Raw genomic sequence first — 13,032 nt, forward strand, 5'->3', positions numbered from 1 at the left:
TGGCAGAATTTAAGCAGATTTCTCACACACACACACAGTTCTGTCAGCACACATCTGCCAGACCTGAAACATGCTATACCTGTTCCAAAATTGGAATTTCCTTCTTAATCAAACTGCCATTCAGTCCAGAGACAGATCTCCAGTAGGGACTAGCATGCAATCAGAAAACTCAGGTCTCTAGAAGGTCCTTGCTCAAAGAGACCATATGATTGAATTCCATATTTCTTCCAATCTTTGACTTTTTACACTGCTGTTGAATATATTCACTTTGGATTCTTCAGTGATCCCTGTTTTCTTTGCTTCATACAGGGTGGGCTGATAAACTTTGAGAAGAGGAGACGGGTAAGTCTGAACTTCTTCCATGACTAGCATTTTGCTGCCACCCTGTTGTACAGAATCCTGCTTGTACTTTACTTTAAGACAGGGATCGGCAACCTTTGGCGCACGGCCCATCAGGGAAATCCCTCAGCCCACGCTGCTTCCCGCAGCAACCATTGGCCTGGAATGGCAAACCGCGGCCAGTGGGAGCTGTGATTGGCCAAACCTGCGGACGTTGCAGGTAAACAAACTGTCCCGGCCCGCCAGCAGATTTCCCTGATGGGCCGTGTGCCAAAGGTTGCCTATCTCTGCTTTAGGGACTTACTCTTTTCCCTTGGTGCATTCCCAAAGACCATTGACTTCAATGGGAGTTACCTGCAAATAAGGATAGAACAGTAAAGCGCTATATGTGTGAGTCCACGCAAGCCTGAAGAGGGTGGGGCGTGAAGGAAGGACTGCCATTAATTAGATGGGTGCTACAGGGGAAAGGAAGTCCTAAGCACTAGGCAGTATACAGAACATTTATGCATGGGGACTGTATGTTCACTGCCCATGAGCATCAGTGGAAGAAGTCTGTTATCTCATAAATCCAATTTATCAACAGCAGAACAGACCTGCTAGTAAGTGAAGCTCGCTTTTTAGAAAGCGTAGCATGAGTCGCATAAACTTCCTTAGTTTGCTGCATTAATCTGCTTCATTGGATCCAAAGAAAGGATGCAGGGGAGAATGAAAGGGTGATATGGGGCGGAGAAATAAATGCTCTCAGCCTGCCCTTTCAGTCTGCCCTGCATTGGTTGCACAGATAAAGAGGTAAAGAAAAGCCGCATAGAAGACAACATGCTTGGGTCATATCTGTCTGAATAAAGACAAACCAAAGGCAAATCTTTTCAGGGACTCAGTGCAGACTTTGATTTTGCTGTGATAGGGCCCATTTCCTTACTCTTAACTGATTCCCAGCTCCATAAACCACATTTTAAACTTCCCTTTTATTTATGACTGGGTGGCTCAGGGTATTGATAGTGGGGCACAAAAGCTCCTGTGACTATGTCACCAGCCCAGTTCAGCCCAGACTGGAAGCAAATGAAAGTTATTGCCATCTGATGGTTGATGGGTAGTCTCAGTCCAGTTCCTAGTTGCTGAGTCTGCCCTGCCTTCTACCCTGTGCTGTAATTTACACCTCAGCAAAGCATGTGTAAAACCATACCAAATCCGAATTCTCCATTCATTCACACCAGAAGTAGCATAACACACTCATGTTACACAAGTATAAATGGCTGCACAATGTACAAGGCAGTGGAAGACAGACTGCTTCATCGGTCATCACTATGGACACCCTTGTTTGTAGTCTCAGCAATGTAAGGTCCAAATAAGCACAGAGAATGAACTCCCTCTAAGGGTGATCCATCTGGGTCAGGGATGAGGTATGTGAGTGGGACAGAGTAGGGAAGCTTTCACTGCTGTTTTCCATGATGTCCCTAGTCTATGACTTCAGTGTGCAACACTCTCATTCTGGCATCTAATGCCAGTGCTAAACTCACATTAGAGTTTGTCTCTCTCAAAATCAGTTATACTGAAAGGCAGAGTTCCTGGTGTTGGAAGATTGTCCTATTTTTCCATATTTTAACCTGTGGAGCTTTGTTGAAACCTGCAAAAACCAAAACCTGTTCAGGAAAACAAAAGCCAGATTTTTGTTGTTGAAAAACTGCTTTGTGGTGTCTAAAATTGCCTGGGTATTCAGTTAAGAATGAAGCAGTCTTTAGTTTGTCCTGTGATTATTGGTGCATGTGTTCTGCCCACTTATCCTTACTTTGTATGTGAATGAGTCTGTATTTGGCTTTGTTTTGGTTTCTAATTAAAATTCCTATTTGATTATTTGTTTCCTCAGGAGTTTGAAGTAATCGCCCAAATTAAGCTCTTGCAATCTTCCTGTAATAGCTATTGCATGACGCCAGACCAAAAATTCATCCGATGGTTCAGGAGACAGCGGCTATTAACAGAGGAGGAGAGGTGAGACTATCAATGCGCTGAAGGGAGCATGTTTTTCATGTCCAGCCTCCCATCTATGTGTATGAGCTATATCTGGCTTAGATAGTCTCATAGTATTTAAATAGACTGTAAATCAAGGATACAGCATGTATGTGTGCCTTTTAATACACAGCTGGTGAAAACTTGGTTAACACTTTGCAGGATTTAGTTTTGAGATTGGTAATTTGGTTTTCAACTTTAAAATGTTACAGTGTGTTGTGTCTGATCTGTATGTCTGTCGGTCTGTGTGTGTGCTTACATATACACTCAGTATTACCTAGAGGTGTGAACCTACGATAAATCACAGTACTATAAAATTCATCGTGAAAGGACACCAATTTCAACTCACACAGAGTGACGGTGTTCAGTCCTGTCCTGCACTGTATAATCCCTTTTCTTAGATTGCTATTATGATAATAGTTAATATGATCAGAAAAACACATTTAAGTTCTTTTTAAACTATTGTAAAAAAAAGCAAATACTCCTTTCCTCAAGGTAAAATGCGTGCAGGCTGATGTTTGTTTCTCTGTGCTGTATTGCGGTAACCTCTTGTTGAAGCTGGAGTAACTGAATATCTCTCTCTTTTTAAATTATTGCTAGTCTGAGGCATATTGCGGGCATATTGCATGATAATAAAATGATATTTAACTCTCTCAAGTAAACAAATCTTCCCTGTTGCGTAGTTATGGCCTGTCATGTGAGATAGAAGCAGCTGCTGACACTAACACTACGTCACCGAAACCTCGGAAGAGTATGGTGAAGAGACTCAGCTTGTGAGTATGCCAGAAGGGGTCATGGCATCTGCTGAATTAGTAGAGGAATGACCTGAATAAATCAAACAAGAAAAATGTATTCCACCAGACGAGGAGCTTGGCAGGGAATCTGATCACGTTAAAGGGATATTGTCAGCTAAAAGTTCATAATTACATCTGAAATTGTTTACTAAATTATTGTTCCAGGTAATACTTACAATGACTACAGCTGAAAAAGATTAGAAACAAATCATTCAGTGGTTACCAGCCTTTTTGGGGTATAGGAGAAGTAACAAATTTAGGGCCCACTTATAAACTCAATGACGCTGATGTTGTTCAGGAATAACATCACCAAATACAATGGAATTACACCTGTGCAAAAGCGAAGTAAATGAGATCAGACTGTGGCCCACAGTTGGTTTAATTTATTGTGTGTGCAAAAATTTCCTGCAGAATTGTAACATGCAAATTAGAGCCACCGAAAATAAATATATATAAAGTCTCCATGTGCTGCCCTCACACCCTACCCTGAGCTGCAGCTCCTATTGGCCAGGAACCATGGCCAATGGGAGCTGCGGGAGCAGTGCCTGCAGGCAGGGGCAGTGCACTGAGCCACCTGGCTGCCCCTGAGCCTAGGAGCTAGACATGCTGGTCACTTTCGGGAGCTGCCCAAGGTAAGCGCCACCTGGACCCTTCACCCCTCCTGCACCCTAACCCCCAGCCCTGAGCCCCCTCCCATACCCAAACTCCCTTCCAGAGCCCACACCCCTGCCCCTTTTGCACCCAACCCCCTGAGCTCCCTTTTGCACCCAAACTCCCTCCCAGAGCCTACACCCCCTCCTGCACCCCTGCCCCAAGCTCAGCCCAGAGCCCCTTCCCACACTCCAAACCCCTCGGCCCCAGCCCAGAGCCTGGTGAAAGTGATTGGGGAGGGGGGATGGAGTGAGCGGGAATGGGGCCTCAGAAGTGCTGGGGCAGGGGCAAGGCCTCGGGAAGGGACAGGGGGCCGGGGAAGGGTGTTTGGGTTTGTGCAATTGGACAGCTGACAGCCCTAAAATCAGCCTGTAAGGTAGGTATGTACTATCTACCCAGTCACCTGTTCAGTCTAGTTCAGACAGGTGAATATGAAACATTGCTTAGCAATTCAAGCACAAGATTGTGGGGAGGGGAGAAAGAGCATGAAGCCAAGAGTTGACTAAAGAGACAAAGATTAGGGAAAGGAGACAATAAAGAGAGAGGATCTGAAGGAATGTAGGGAAAACGGGTGAATGGGGGCAGAAATCAAGGGGGCTCAGCAAAAATGTGTAGAGTCTCAAAGGTGAGCGTGATATGAGAGAAGACAGGAAAATATTTGTGGAGGGGTGACATGGTCAGGACAAGAGGAGAAGATGAATTTTACAGCCAACATCAGAATTAATATGAAGATTGAAACCTGGCTATTAACTCCTCATTTTCTGCCTTAGTCTTTCCCCTGGGTGCCTCAGAACAGTGGACAAACATAAATTCCATGCAAGCTCTGTGGCAATCTAGGATCCTTAGCAATAGACTCTTGATGGCTGAGTATGTCAATTCTGATCATCATAAGATCAGGGTAGCTGTTTGGACAGGAAGGTATTTGTGTTTGGTTTTGTCCCTTTGAGTTGGTTATGAAGAGGTGTGGGAATAGCAGAGTTGGAGACAGTAGCTGCTGTGTCTGAATTGAGTTGTCTCTCTAACTCTTTCTCCCTGGCACTGTGCCTAAACTGTGTATGGTAAGTGTCACTGTTGAGTCTGGGTTTGTCCTTCTATTTCCCACCATATTTCAGTGTAGCTCTTGTATTGTAAATTAGCATAGGATAGTTAGGCTGAGGTATTTGTGTTTGCTGTGTAATCTTTGTTTTAAAACTTGTGGTACCTGCAACCTGAATATATTTTGCAAATTAATACTATAATAGTGCTTGGCATAATTCTTCTCTGGATGTTACATGGCACCGTTCTGGGTTCTGTCCGCTGATGAGATGCCTTGTCAGCACCAACTTAATTTGCCTCACCTCTTCAACATATTGTTATACCAAATTAGGTTCCCTCTAGACTCCTTAGACTGACTTAGACCCAAACTCAGAGGTGAGTTTAAGTGAATCTCAAAGAATATAAAGTCACATAATTTACACCTTCTTCTGGACTTCTAATTGTATGTATAAATTATACCCATTTAGAGTCTTAGGGAGAAATTAATCTCTGGTGCAACCCTATTGAAGTCATTAAAGTCGCACAAGGAATGAATTTGGCCTTTGTAGGCTTAGTTTGAGTCCTTTGTTAGGTTAGACTCCCACCCACTCACTGACGTATCTTAACGCTTAATCTCTCTTCTGAATTTTGCCCCCCCTCTATCCCCCGAGTCTGAGTGCAAGAGATTCTAAGATGATGTAATTTACATGTCAGAGAGGTCAGAAAAGAAGCAAGAAAAGCAATTAACAGGAGAGTATAGAAATGTGTGAGCTGAAGTAGGCCGCCCCTTACTTTAATTTACCTTTTTCCGGCTCATTGGTGTGTAAGTTACACCAAATTAATCACTCATTGGTCAGTGAGTCTAAGGGAATTTGAATAAGTGTAATGGAGTCTAACTTACCCCACGTAGTACATTACCCCTGAATCTGGCTCTGTGGTGGGAGTGTGTGTGTGTGTGTATTATATATTATTGGGGTACTAATGTGTTGCTGTTTAAGGAATTCTTATGGCAAATCTTACATGTATTGTGGATGGAACCAGGACACCAGACCACTTGAGAAACAAAATAACACAGTGGACATATGAATCAAGCGTCATCTCTTTGCTCAGTCCAGCAACATTATGTAGTTGTATTATTTACTTGGTATATTTTGTGTTCTTGCCAGACTGTTTCTGGGAGCAGATGTGATCACTAATAGCACACCAACCAAAGAGCAGCCCAAATCTACTCCAAGTGGGAGCTCTGGTGAAAGCATGGATTCTGTCAGTGTATCATCGTGTGAGTCGAACCACTCTGAGGGTGAAGAAGTCTGTATCACCCCCATAGACACTCCTGATGAGCCTCAGAAAAAGGTACAGTCTAGACACTTAGTTCAGAAGGCTTGCAGCATGAATACCCCTGATGAATAGTTGACCCTTCCTAGTATAAGCAAAAGCTGAATTGTCAGTTGCATTGCACACTCATGTCTACTGTTATAACTGACCAAGACACTACTTTCAAGGAATGGGAGTATCCTTAAAAATAGATGTGATGAAAGTAGAAAAGATCCAGGTCAGGCTTTTTATACAATTCCTTTTATGAGCAGCTTTTGGGTGTTGCCAGATCTGTAGCATGTACACAGGGGGAACCATTTTTAATTTCTTGGGGTCAGCTTTTCTTGTGGGGTCCGGAGGGGTTTTTCGGTAGTCATGTGGCCATTTAACAACACACTGCTAGATCTGTCTCTCTCAAGACACCAGTTGTGGGAGTGACGGAGCTGTCTGTAATGGCATGTTTATGCTGGGAGGTTATTGGCTTCCTGGCAGTGGGACCAACAGACTGAAGTGTGTGTGTGCAAATATCAGATTGCTTGCGGTGTTCCTGAGGCCCAGTGGATGGGATAATGGCAGTGAGAGGAAGGGCTTAGAAGATTTCCATTCTCCTTTTTTAAAAAAAAAACAGGGAGGCAAAGCCCTGTGGAGGCAAATGGAACCAGCAACAAGCATTTCCTCCTGGAACATCTCAGATTGAATGAGCTCATCTGCACTTAGCCTTAGGGTGGTTGGATTTTCTGTTGAGCCCCTGATTCTGCTACAGAGTTGCCTCTTCTGGAAGCAGCTGCCTTCAGTGGTCAGCATGGTGAAAATGGCTGTGTCCTCAGTTCAGAAAAGGCAGGTTTTTTTACACTGCTCACCCACATTAACTACACTGCTGTAAAATCCTAGTAGAGAGAAGGTTTCTGTGGTTTTTACCATGAGGGAGGCTAGGTGACGTAAACACTATCCCCCTGCTTGTGGTTGACCTTACCTAGTTCACCATGCGGTAAAACTGCAATGTCTTGTCTCCACTAGGATTTTACAGCAGGATAGCTAATGTGCATGTGTTCTTCTTCTTCTGTAAAACTGCACCGGTTTTTGGCAGTGAAGACAAAGCCTAAGGCACTGTGCAGGGGAAGCTGGGGATGTGTGGAAGTGGGTAGCTGCACTGACACAAAAAGGTGTGTGTAAATGATTCATAATAAGGTAGATACTGCCCATGCTGCAGGCCCAGGGGAGACTCCACCAATATGGCAGGAGGAGAGAAGAAAATATCAAAATGAGAAGCCAATCAGAGGGGAATTGGAGAAGGGAAAAACCAACAGTGACGCCTTGTCTACACACAGACTTGCACCTGTTTAATTAAACGGCTTCAGTCAAACTGGTGCAAGCCCTTGTGTGGACTCTCTTATTTCTGTGTAAGAGTTCTTTGAGTGATTGCACATGTGCATTCCACTCCTGGTGTCTGTGCCCCTAGCCTGCCTTGTGCTGCTTATGGCCCACGATGGTCATGGGAACTCTGTTCTATACCAGAACAGTTATCCTCTTGACCTTTGTAAATATAGTGTGTGTGTAGTTAGTCCTGTTCTCACCCACTGCTGTGCTCATTAGATGTGACAGCAGCTAATCAGAGAGATTAAGTGCACCAGGCTGCTACCCTCAAATCAAAGGATGAGTTGCCAGTGAGGAAAAGGGTGTTTTGGGGATATTTGACTGTTTGTGTTTCACCTAATAAAAGAGCCCACTTCCCTTTGATTTCTGCTGACCTACCCCTGCTCTTCGGGAGCTTCTTCCTAAACCAGTTTCCTTCTGCAGTCTGGCATCCCACAACTTTCTTTGGTTTGTTGTATCTGCTCCCACCTGCTGGTCTGTTCTCCAAAGAGCAGCAGAAAACAGAAAGTGTTCTTAGTAGTGGAGTCCAGCAGCACCCAGACAGGATAGGGTTGGCGGGTGGGAAAGTTTTTAATGTGAATAGTAAATTGTCAGATTACTACCTGCAGAGGTGAGAATGCCACTAAGAACTTTAGAAACCGGGCATGGACTTTACAGTAACTGAATTCCTGATTGTGCCTCTCTCCCCCCTCCCCCACCCCAGAAATGAAAATTCCATGGTCATGTTTCTAATTGTATGTTGTTTTTTTCTTAATTTATTTTTCATTACTTAGCTCTCTGAATCCTCCTCCTCTTGTTCCTCCATCCATTCCATGGACACATCTTCCTCAGGGGTGTCATCTTTAACCAACACTATCTCACCCCCTCCTTCCTTAACCTCCAATCCCAAGATCCACAAGCGCTCCATCTCCGTCACATCCATTACCTCAACAGTATTGCCTCCTGTTTACAACCAGCAGAACGAAGACATGTGCATCATCCGGATCAGCATAGAAGACAACAATGGCAACATGTACAAGAGTATCATGGTCAGTGATGTGGAGGAGTTAAATGTTTTTATTAGTACTGAGATGTTTTTGTTCAGGGTAACCAATTATATGCAAGGTCTCAGCCTTGGTGCAAATCAAAGCAGCTAAGATTTTAAATGCTAAGGGCCACATCATGTCCTTGATTCGTGCACACCAATCTTCACAATATGTTCCATCTTCTGAAATCCCCCTGGGGTTTCGGTTGGCTTCAGTTCATTGCTTGTCCCAAATTGTTGTGTAATGCTACTGGTAAACGTGCACTGCATTCCACTTTTAGAGGTAGCTGCATTTTAGTAGTGGACACCCCCACTGCTCCACACACCCATTCCTCCCCCCACACATCCCTCTTGAGTTTCAGTTCTTTTGAGAGAAAGATGTTATTTAATAATACCTGGTACTTAACTATATAGGGATCTCAAAGGGCGTATAATTGTAAGGTGGTGGTATGATACAATATCCTTCTGTCGTATCTAATCTATCTCTAATGCATCCATCATTATGAGATTTGGATTTTAATCATAATCTTTGTCCCAAATTCAAAGTTTTATTTGTATTTATTAGAATTAGTTGAAAAATCAAAATAAGTTTCATGAAAATTTCAAACAGGGTTTTGTTGTATGGGTTTTGGAAACTGATCTATTTTTAGTTTATCAAAAATTTCCCCAGAGATTTTCACAAATTTGTAATAAAAACATTTTTTTCAATATCAAAGACTAAAATTTTTAAAAATAAATATTTTTGATATTGAAAAAAATCTCACCACACGATTGAGTGGACAAGTCAAAACTGGCAATGGAAAGAAAGTCATGAAGGTAGAAAACCAAAATGGAAAATGGAACCCCCCTTTCTCCTCAAATCATAAATAAAAACAATAAAGGAACATTGAGAATGAAAATTTAAAAAATGGAAAAATACTGAGAATATCAGAATATTTTTCTCAATTTCATTTTGAAAAATGTCCAAATTTATCCCAGTTTTCTCCAAATGAAAAATGTTAACCACTTCTGCTGTTAGTTTTGGGGATGGAAGATACAAATAACAAATTTTTATACTTGAGGTTCTAAACTCAAATGAGGAATGTGGCAGGTTTGACTGAGATTGCATGTGCCAACTTTCTGCCTGGAGGGAATTTTTTTTCTCAATACCCCCTAAAACTAGTGACTGTACAATGGAAGGTCTTACAAGCTTTTGAACTGAGCAATGTTCCCTCTATAATGAAAACTACCAGCAAGTGTGCAGCAATGCTTCCATCCTATAGCTCCATTTGGAATCCCTCTCATCCAGGTGTAGATGATCCTCTGTGAAACATTTCCCTTTAAAGGGAAACTGTCAAGATATAGACCATGAACCAGATGCGCAGCCCTGTAGCTGCTGCTGGCACAAAGTGGTAACAAAGCTAATGGATCTAAGCAATGCTCTGATGGCACAGGACTGCTGAAGTCACTTCTTCATCACTCCCTCATTCCAGCTTGCAGCAGAGTGGTCATGATTGGGACTCTGTTATGTCCAGGGGATCCCAGCTGATTGAATGATCTCACACAGCTATAGACTAAGGCCTGAGCTACACTAGCGGGGCGGAGTTGTTGAACTGAGATACACAACTTCAGCTAAGCAATTCGCATAGCTGAAGTCGAAGTATCTTAGTTCGACTTATCTGGCCGTCCTCACGGCGGCGAGTCGACCACGGCGGCTCCCCCGTCGATTCCGCTTACTCCTCCTGCCGAGTACAGGCGGAGTACAGGGATCTATTTATCGCCTCTAGACAAGACATGGTAAATCGATCCCCGATAGATCGATCACTACCCCCGATCCTGTGGGCAGTGAGGACGAACCCATAGAAGAGAGCAGTCTTCTTGGTGGTCTCTTATATCAGGGACTGACAAGACTTAGAGGCTCTAGGATTGGTGGCAGCATATACAACAAAGCATGTATAATGATGTAAATGTCACTATTGACCATGCTATCCTGTTTCTCTGGGCTGGGCCATTTTCCTATGTTGACTTCTTTACATACCTCACCTATGCCTCACCCACAAGCCATGGAACAAACACTCCATGTTTTGTTTTGTTTTTTGTTTGTTTGTTTTGAATGAGTGAATCAAATAAATATTTTGCAGCTTGCAGGACACTTTTTTTTTTTTTTTTAAAGGAATTGATCCCTCAGGTGCTGCAAAGAGCTATGAACTATGGGCCTGGGAATTTTTCTGCTGATTTCAGTGTGCTTGAGATGCGGCCCTAGGTTAGTTCAGAACAAGTGACACTTCCACAGCAGACTGCAGACTAGATACAAGGCCAAAACTCTTCACAAGGTTTCGAAGCAAGTATTTACCCCATTAGATTCCAAATTAATTGCTGCCTATGAGCAACAGATGGAGAAATTATTTATGTAGAAATTTTAAGCCAAGTACAAATGACACCTCATCTCTCAACACATTTGCTCAAGGGAGCTGATTATGTTGTTTACTGATCTCACAGTTGGTGCAGTATCTATCTTCCTGCATAAAAGTCGTAAGTAGCACATTTTTGTGCCCACTAATAGCTACTATCTAATTCCTAAGAGGCAATAGTTTCTTAGTGCTTTGGGAAACTCACCCCCAGACCAAGTGATGAATTCAAAGCAGACTTTTATACATCAGTTACAATGTTTAGATAACAAGTAAAGTGAAGAAGAAAAAACCCTCATTGCAAATTTTTTTTTCCAGTTGACTAGCCAAGACAAGACTCCGGCTGTCATTCAGAGAGCTATGTCAAAACACAACCTGGAGGCTGACCCAGTCGAGGATTACGAACTTGTTCAGGTCATCGCTGAGGACAAAGGTAAGAAAACAGCGATGCTTGCTGCTTAAAAAGCTCTTCAGATTTTGTAGGAAGAAAGTGAATATGAAGGAACTACAGAAACACAGTGGATTTTTCTTCTGACAGACAGTTTCAGTAGATCTGTGATTGATTCATTGATCACTATAGGCCTGTCCTCCGCTTTGGATATGAGCAAGTGCAGAACAGGATGATGTACAGTCCAAGATCCCAGCTTCAGAGTGTAAAGAGACGTGAAGTCAGGGCCACAGGGGAATGAACAAAGAGCTGGGAGTGTAGCATGCAGATTCCATGCTGCCGAAAAAAACACAGGGAACACCGGGCCATTTCCCTGAGATCTCTGGACATGTGATTTGCCTAGCTGCATACTCCTCCCAGCCTGCCCCTGTACTGACAGCATGGCAGTTTCCCATTAACTGGACTCCACCAGCTATGTGGTCCCTACCATCTTCAATGGCATGTGCAAGCTACCGCGGGGAAGTTTGTCCTGTCTTGAACAGCAGTGGTCTCTGCAGCAATTTGCAATGAAAATTCTCTTGCAGTACAGCACAGAGAGCAGCTGCTCCCTGGCTCCCCCTCACTCAGCCAGGCCTGGTTCCTTTTTATCCACAGACCATTTCCCACAGAGGGTTAGCATACAGGTATTTCCTCACCCTGCACCCTCACCTTCTGGCCATCTGACTTCACTCTCCTTTGATTCCCTGCCATGGTACAGAGTGGAGTTGAGCGCAGCTTACCTGCCTTCATATATAATACGGATCTATGAAGTAGTGAGCACGACAAATCAGATAGGCACGTGCAAAGCAAAGCCTCCATGCAGGAACATAAGAGTTGCCACACTCCAACAGACTATCCGGAGGTCTGTCTAGTCTACTGTCCTGTCTCTCACAGTGGCCAGTACTAGGTGCTTTCAGCCTGCCTAAATTCCCAGCAGTTTCAAAGGGGCACAATATACTTTACTTCCTGTTCTTAATTGCTGTGCATTATGGCTGCACACTGTTAATAGATGTGCTTCACCCGAAACAAGGCTATGCTTCAATGATCACTGAAATGATTTCTCTACTGTATGCAGTTTGTGAATCTATTGGTAAAGCAGATTAAGATCCTTTTCCATATAAGATCATTATTTTGTATTATTATTACTAGAAAATCAGATGGCTAAAGCCATCTGACTCTAAAGTTTAGAGTCAGTATGGGGATGACGTAAAAATGGTTTTTATACCTTCGTGCTTAGAGCCTGATGCAGCAAGGTACTTGGTATGTGCCTAAATTTGAAGCATGTAATTCCACTAGTGTCAGCTTAATGCCCCTGCTAGCTCTCTATGAATCCTGTCCTATTAATGTGCTGAATTAAAAGTAAGATGTTACTCCTGTAATCCCTGAAAAGCCCATTCAAGTGCGAAAGAACAAACTGGATTCTCTTCTGCCTGATGAATCTTCTACAAACTTGTCATCTAAGCTCTGGTTCTGAACCCTTATTCTGGGCGATGGATGTAAGAGGCAGAAAGAACCCAGCCAGATTTGTCAAATGCTAGGTGGAGTTCTGGGTCTGGTAGTTAGATCCAAACAAGCTTTTTCTGTAAATTGAGCCGATTTGAACTGTAACAGAAGGATAATGACCCAAGATGTGAGTGCTGTACTCTCACATTTCTAACCATAACCTCCCTGTCAGGAAATCACTATATTAGCAAAGCTCTGCCT

General features: G+C 43.2%; 1 protein-coding gene across 5 annotated transcripts in view; it reads left to right on the plus strand.

Moving 5' to 3' along the window:
• RGL1 (ral guanine nucleotide dissociation stimulator like 1) overlaps positions 1-13,032 on the plus strand; it is a 117,960-nt gene that overhangs the window by 97,915 nt on the left and 7,013 nt on the right. For all 5 annotated transcript variants that reach the window (XM_084636284.1, XM_084636285.1, XM_084636283.1 and 2 more), the window contains 6 exons: positions 310-342; positions 2,204-2,325; positions 3,027-3,116; positions 5,969-6,155; positions 8,264-8,518; positions 11,220-11,334. In XM_084636284.1, the coding sequence (XP_084492410.1) occupies positions 310-342; positions 2,204-2,325; positions 3,027-3,116; positions 5,969-6,155; positions 8,264-8,518; positions 11,220-11,334 (802 nt within the window). The remainder of the gene's footprint in view (positions 1-309; positions 343-2,203; positions 2,326-3,026; positions 3,117-5,968; positions 6,156-8,263; positions 8,519-11,219; positions 11,335-13,032) is intronic.

Source organism: Lepidochelys olivacea (genome assembly GCF_965140295.1).
Source record: "Lepidochelys olivacea isolate rLepOli2 genome assembly, chromosome: 8".
Classification (NCBI taxonomy): Eukaryota; Metazoa; Chordata; order Testudines; family Cheloniidae; genus Lepidochelys; species Lepidochelys olivacea.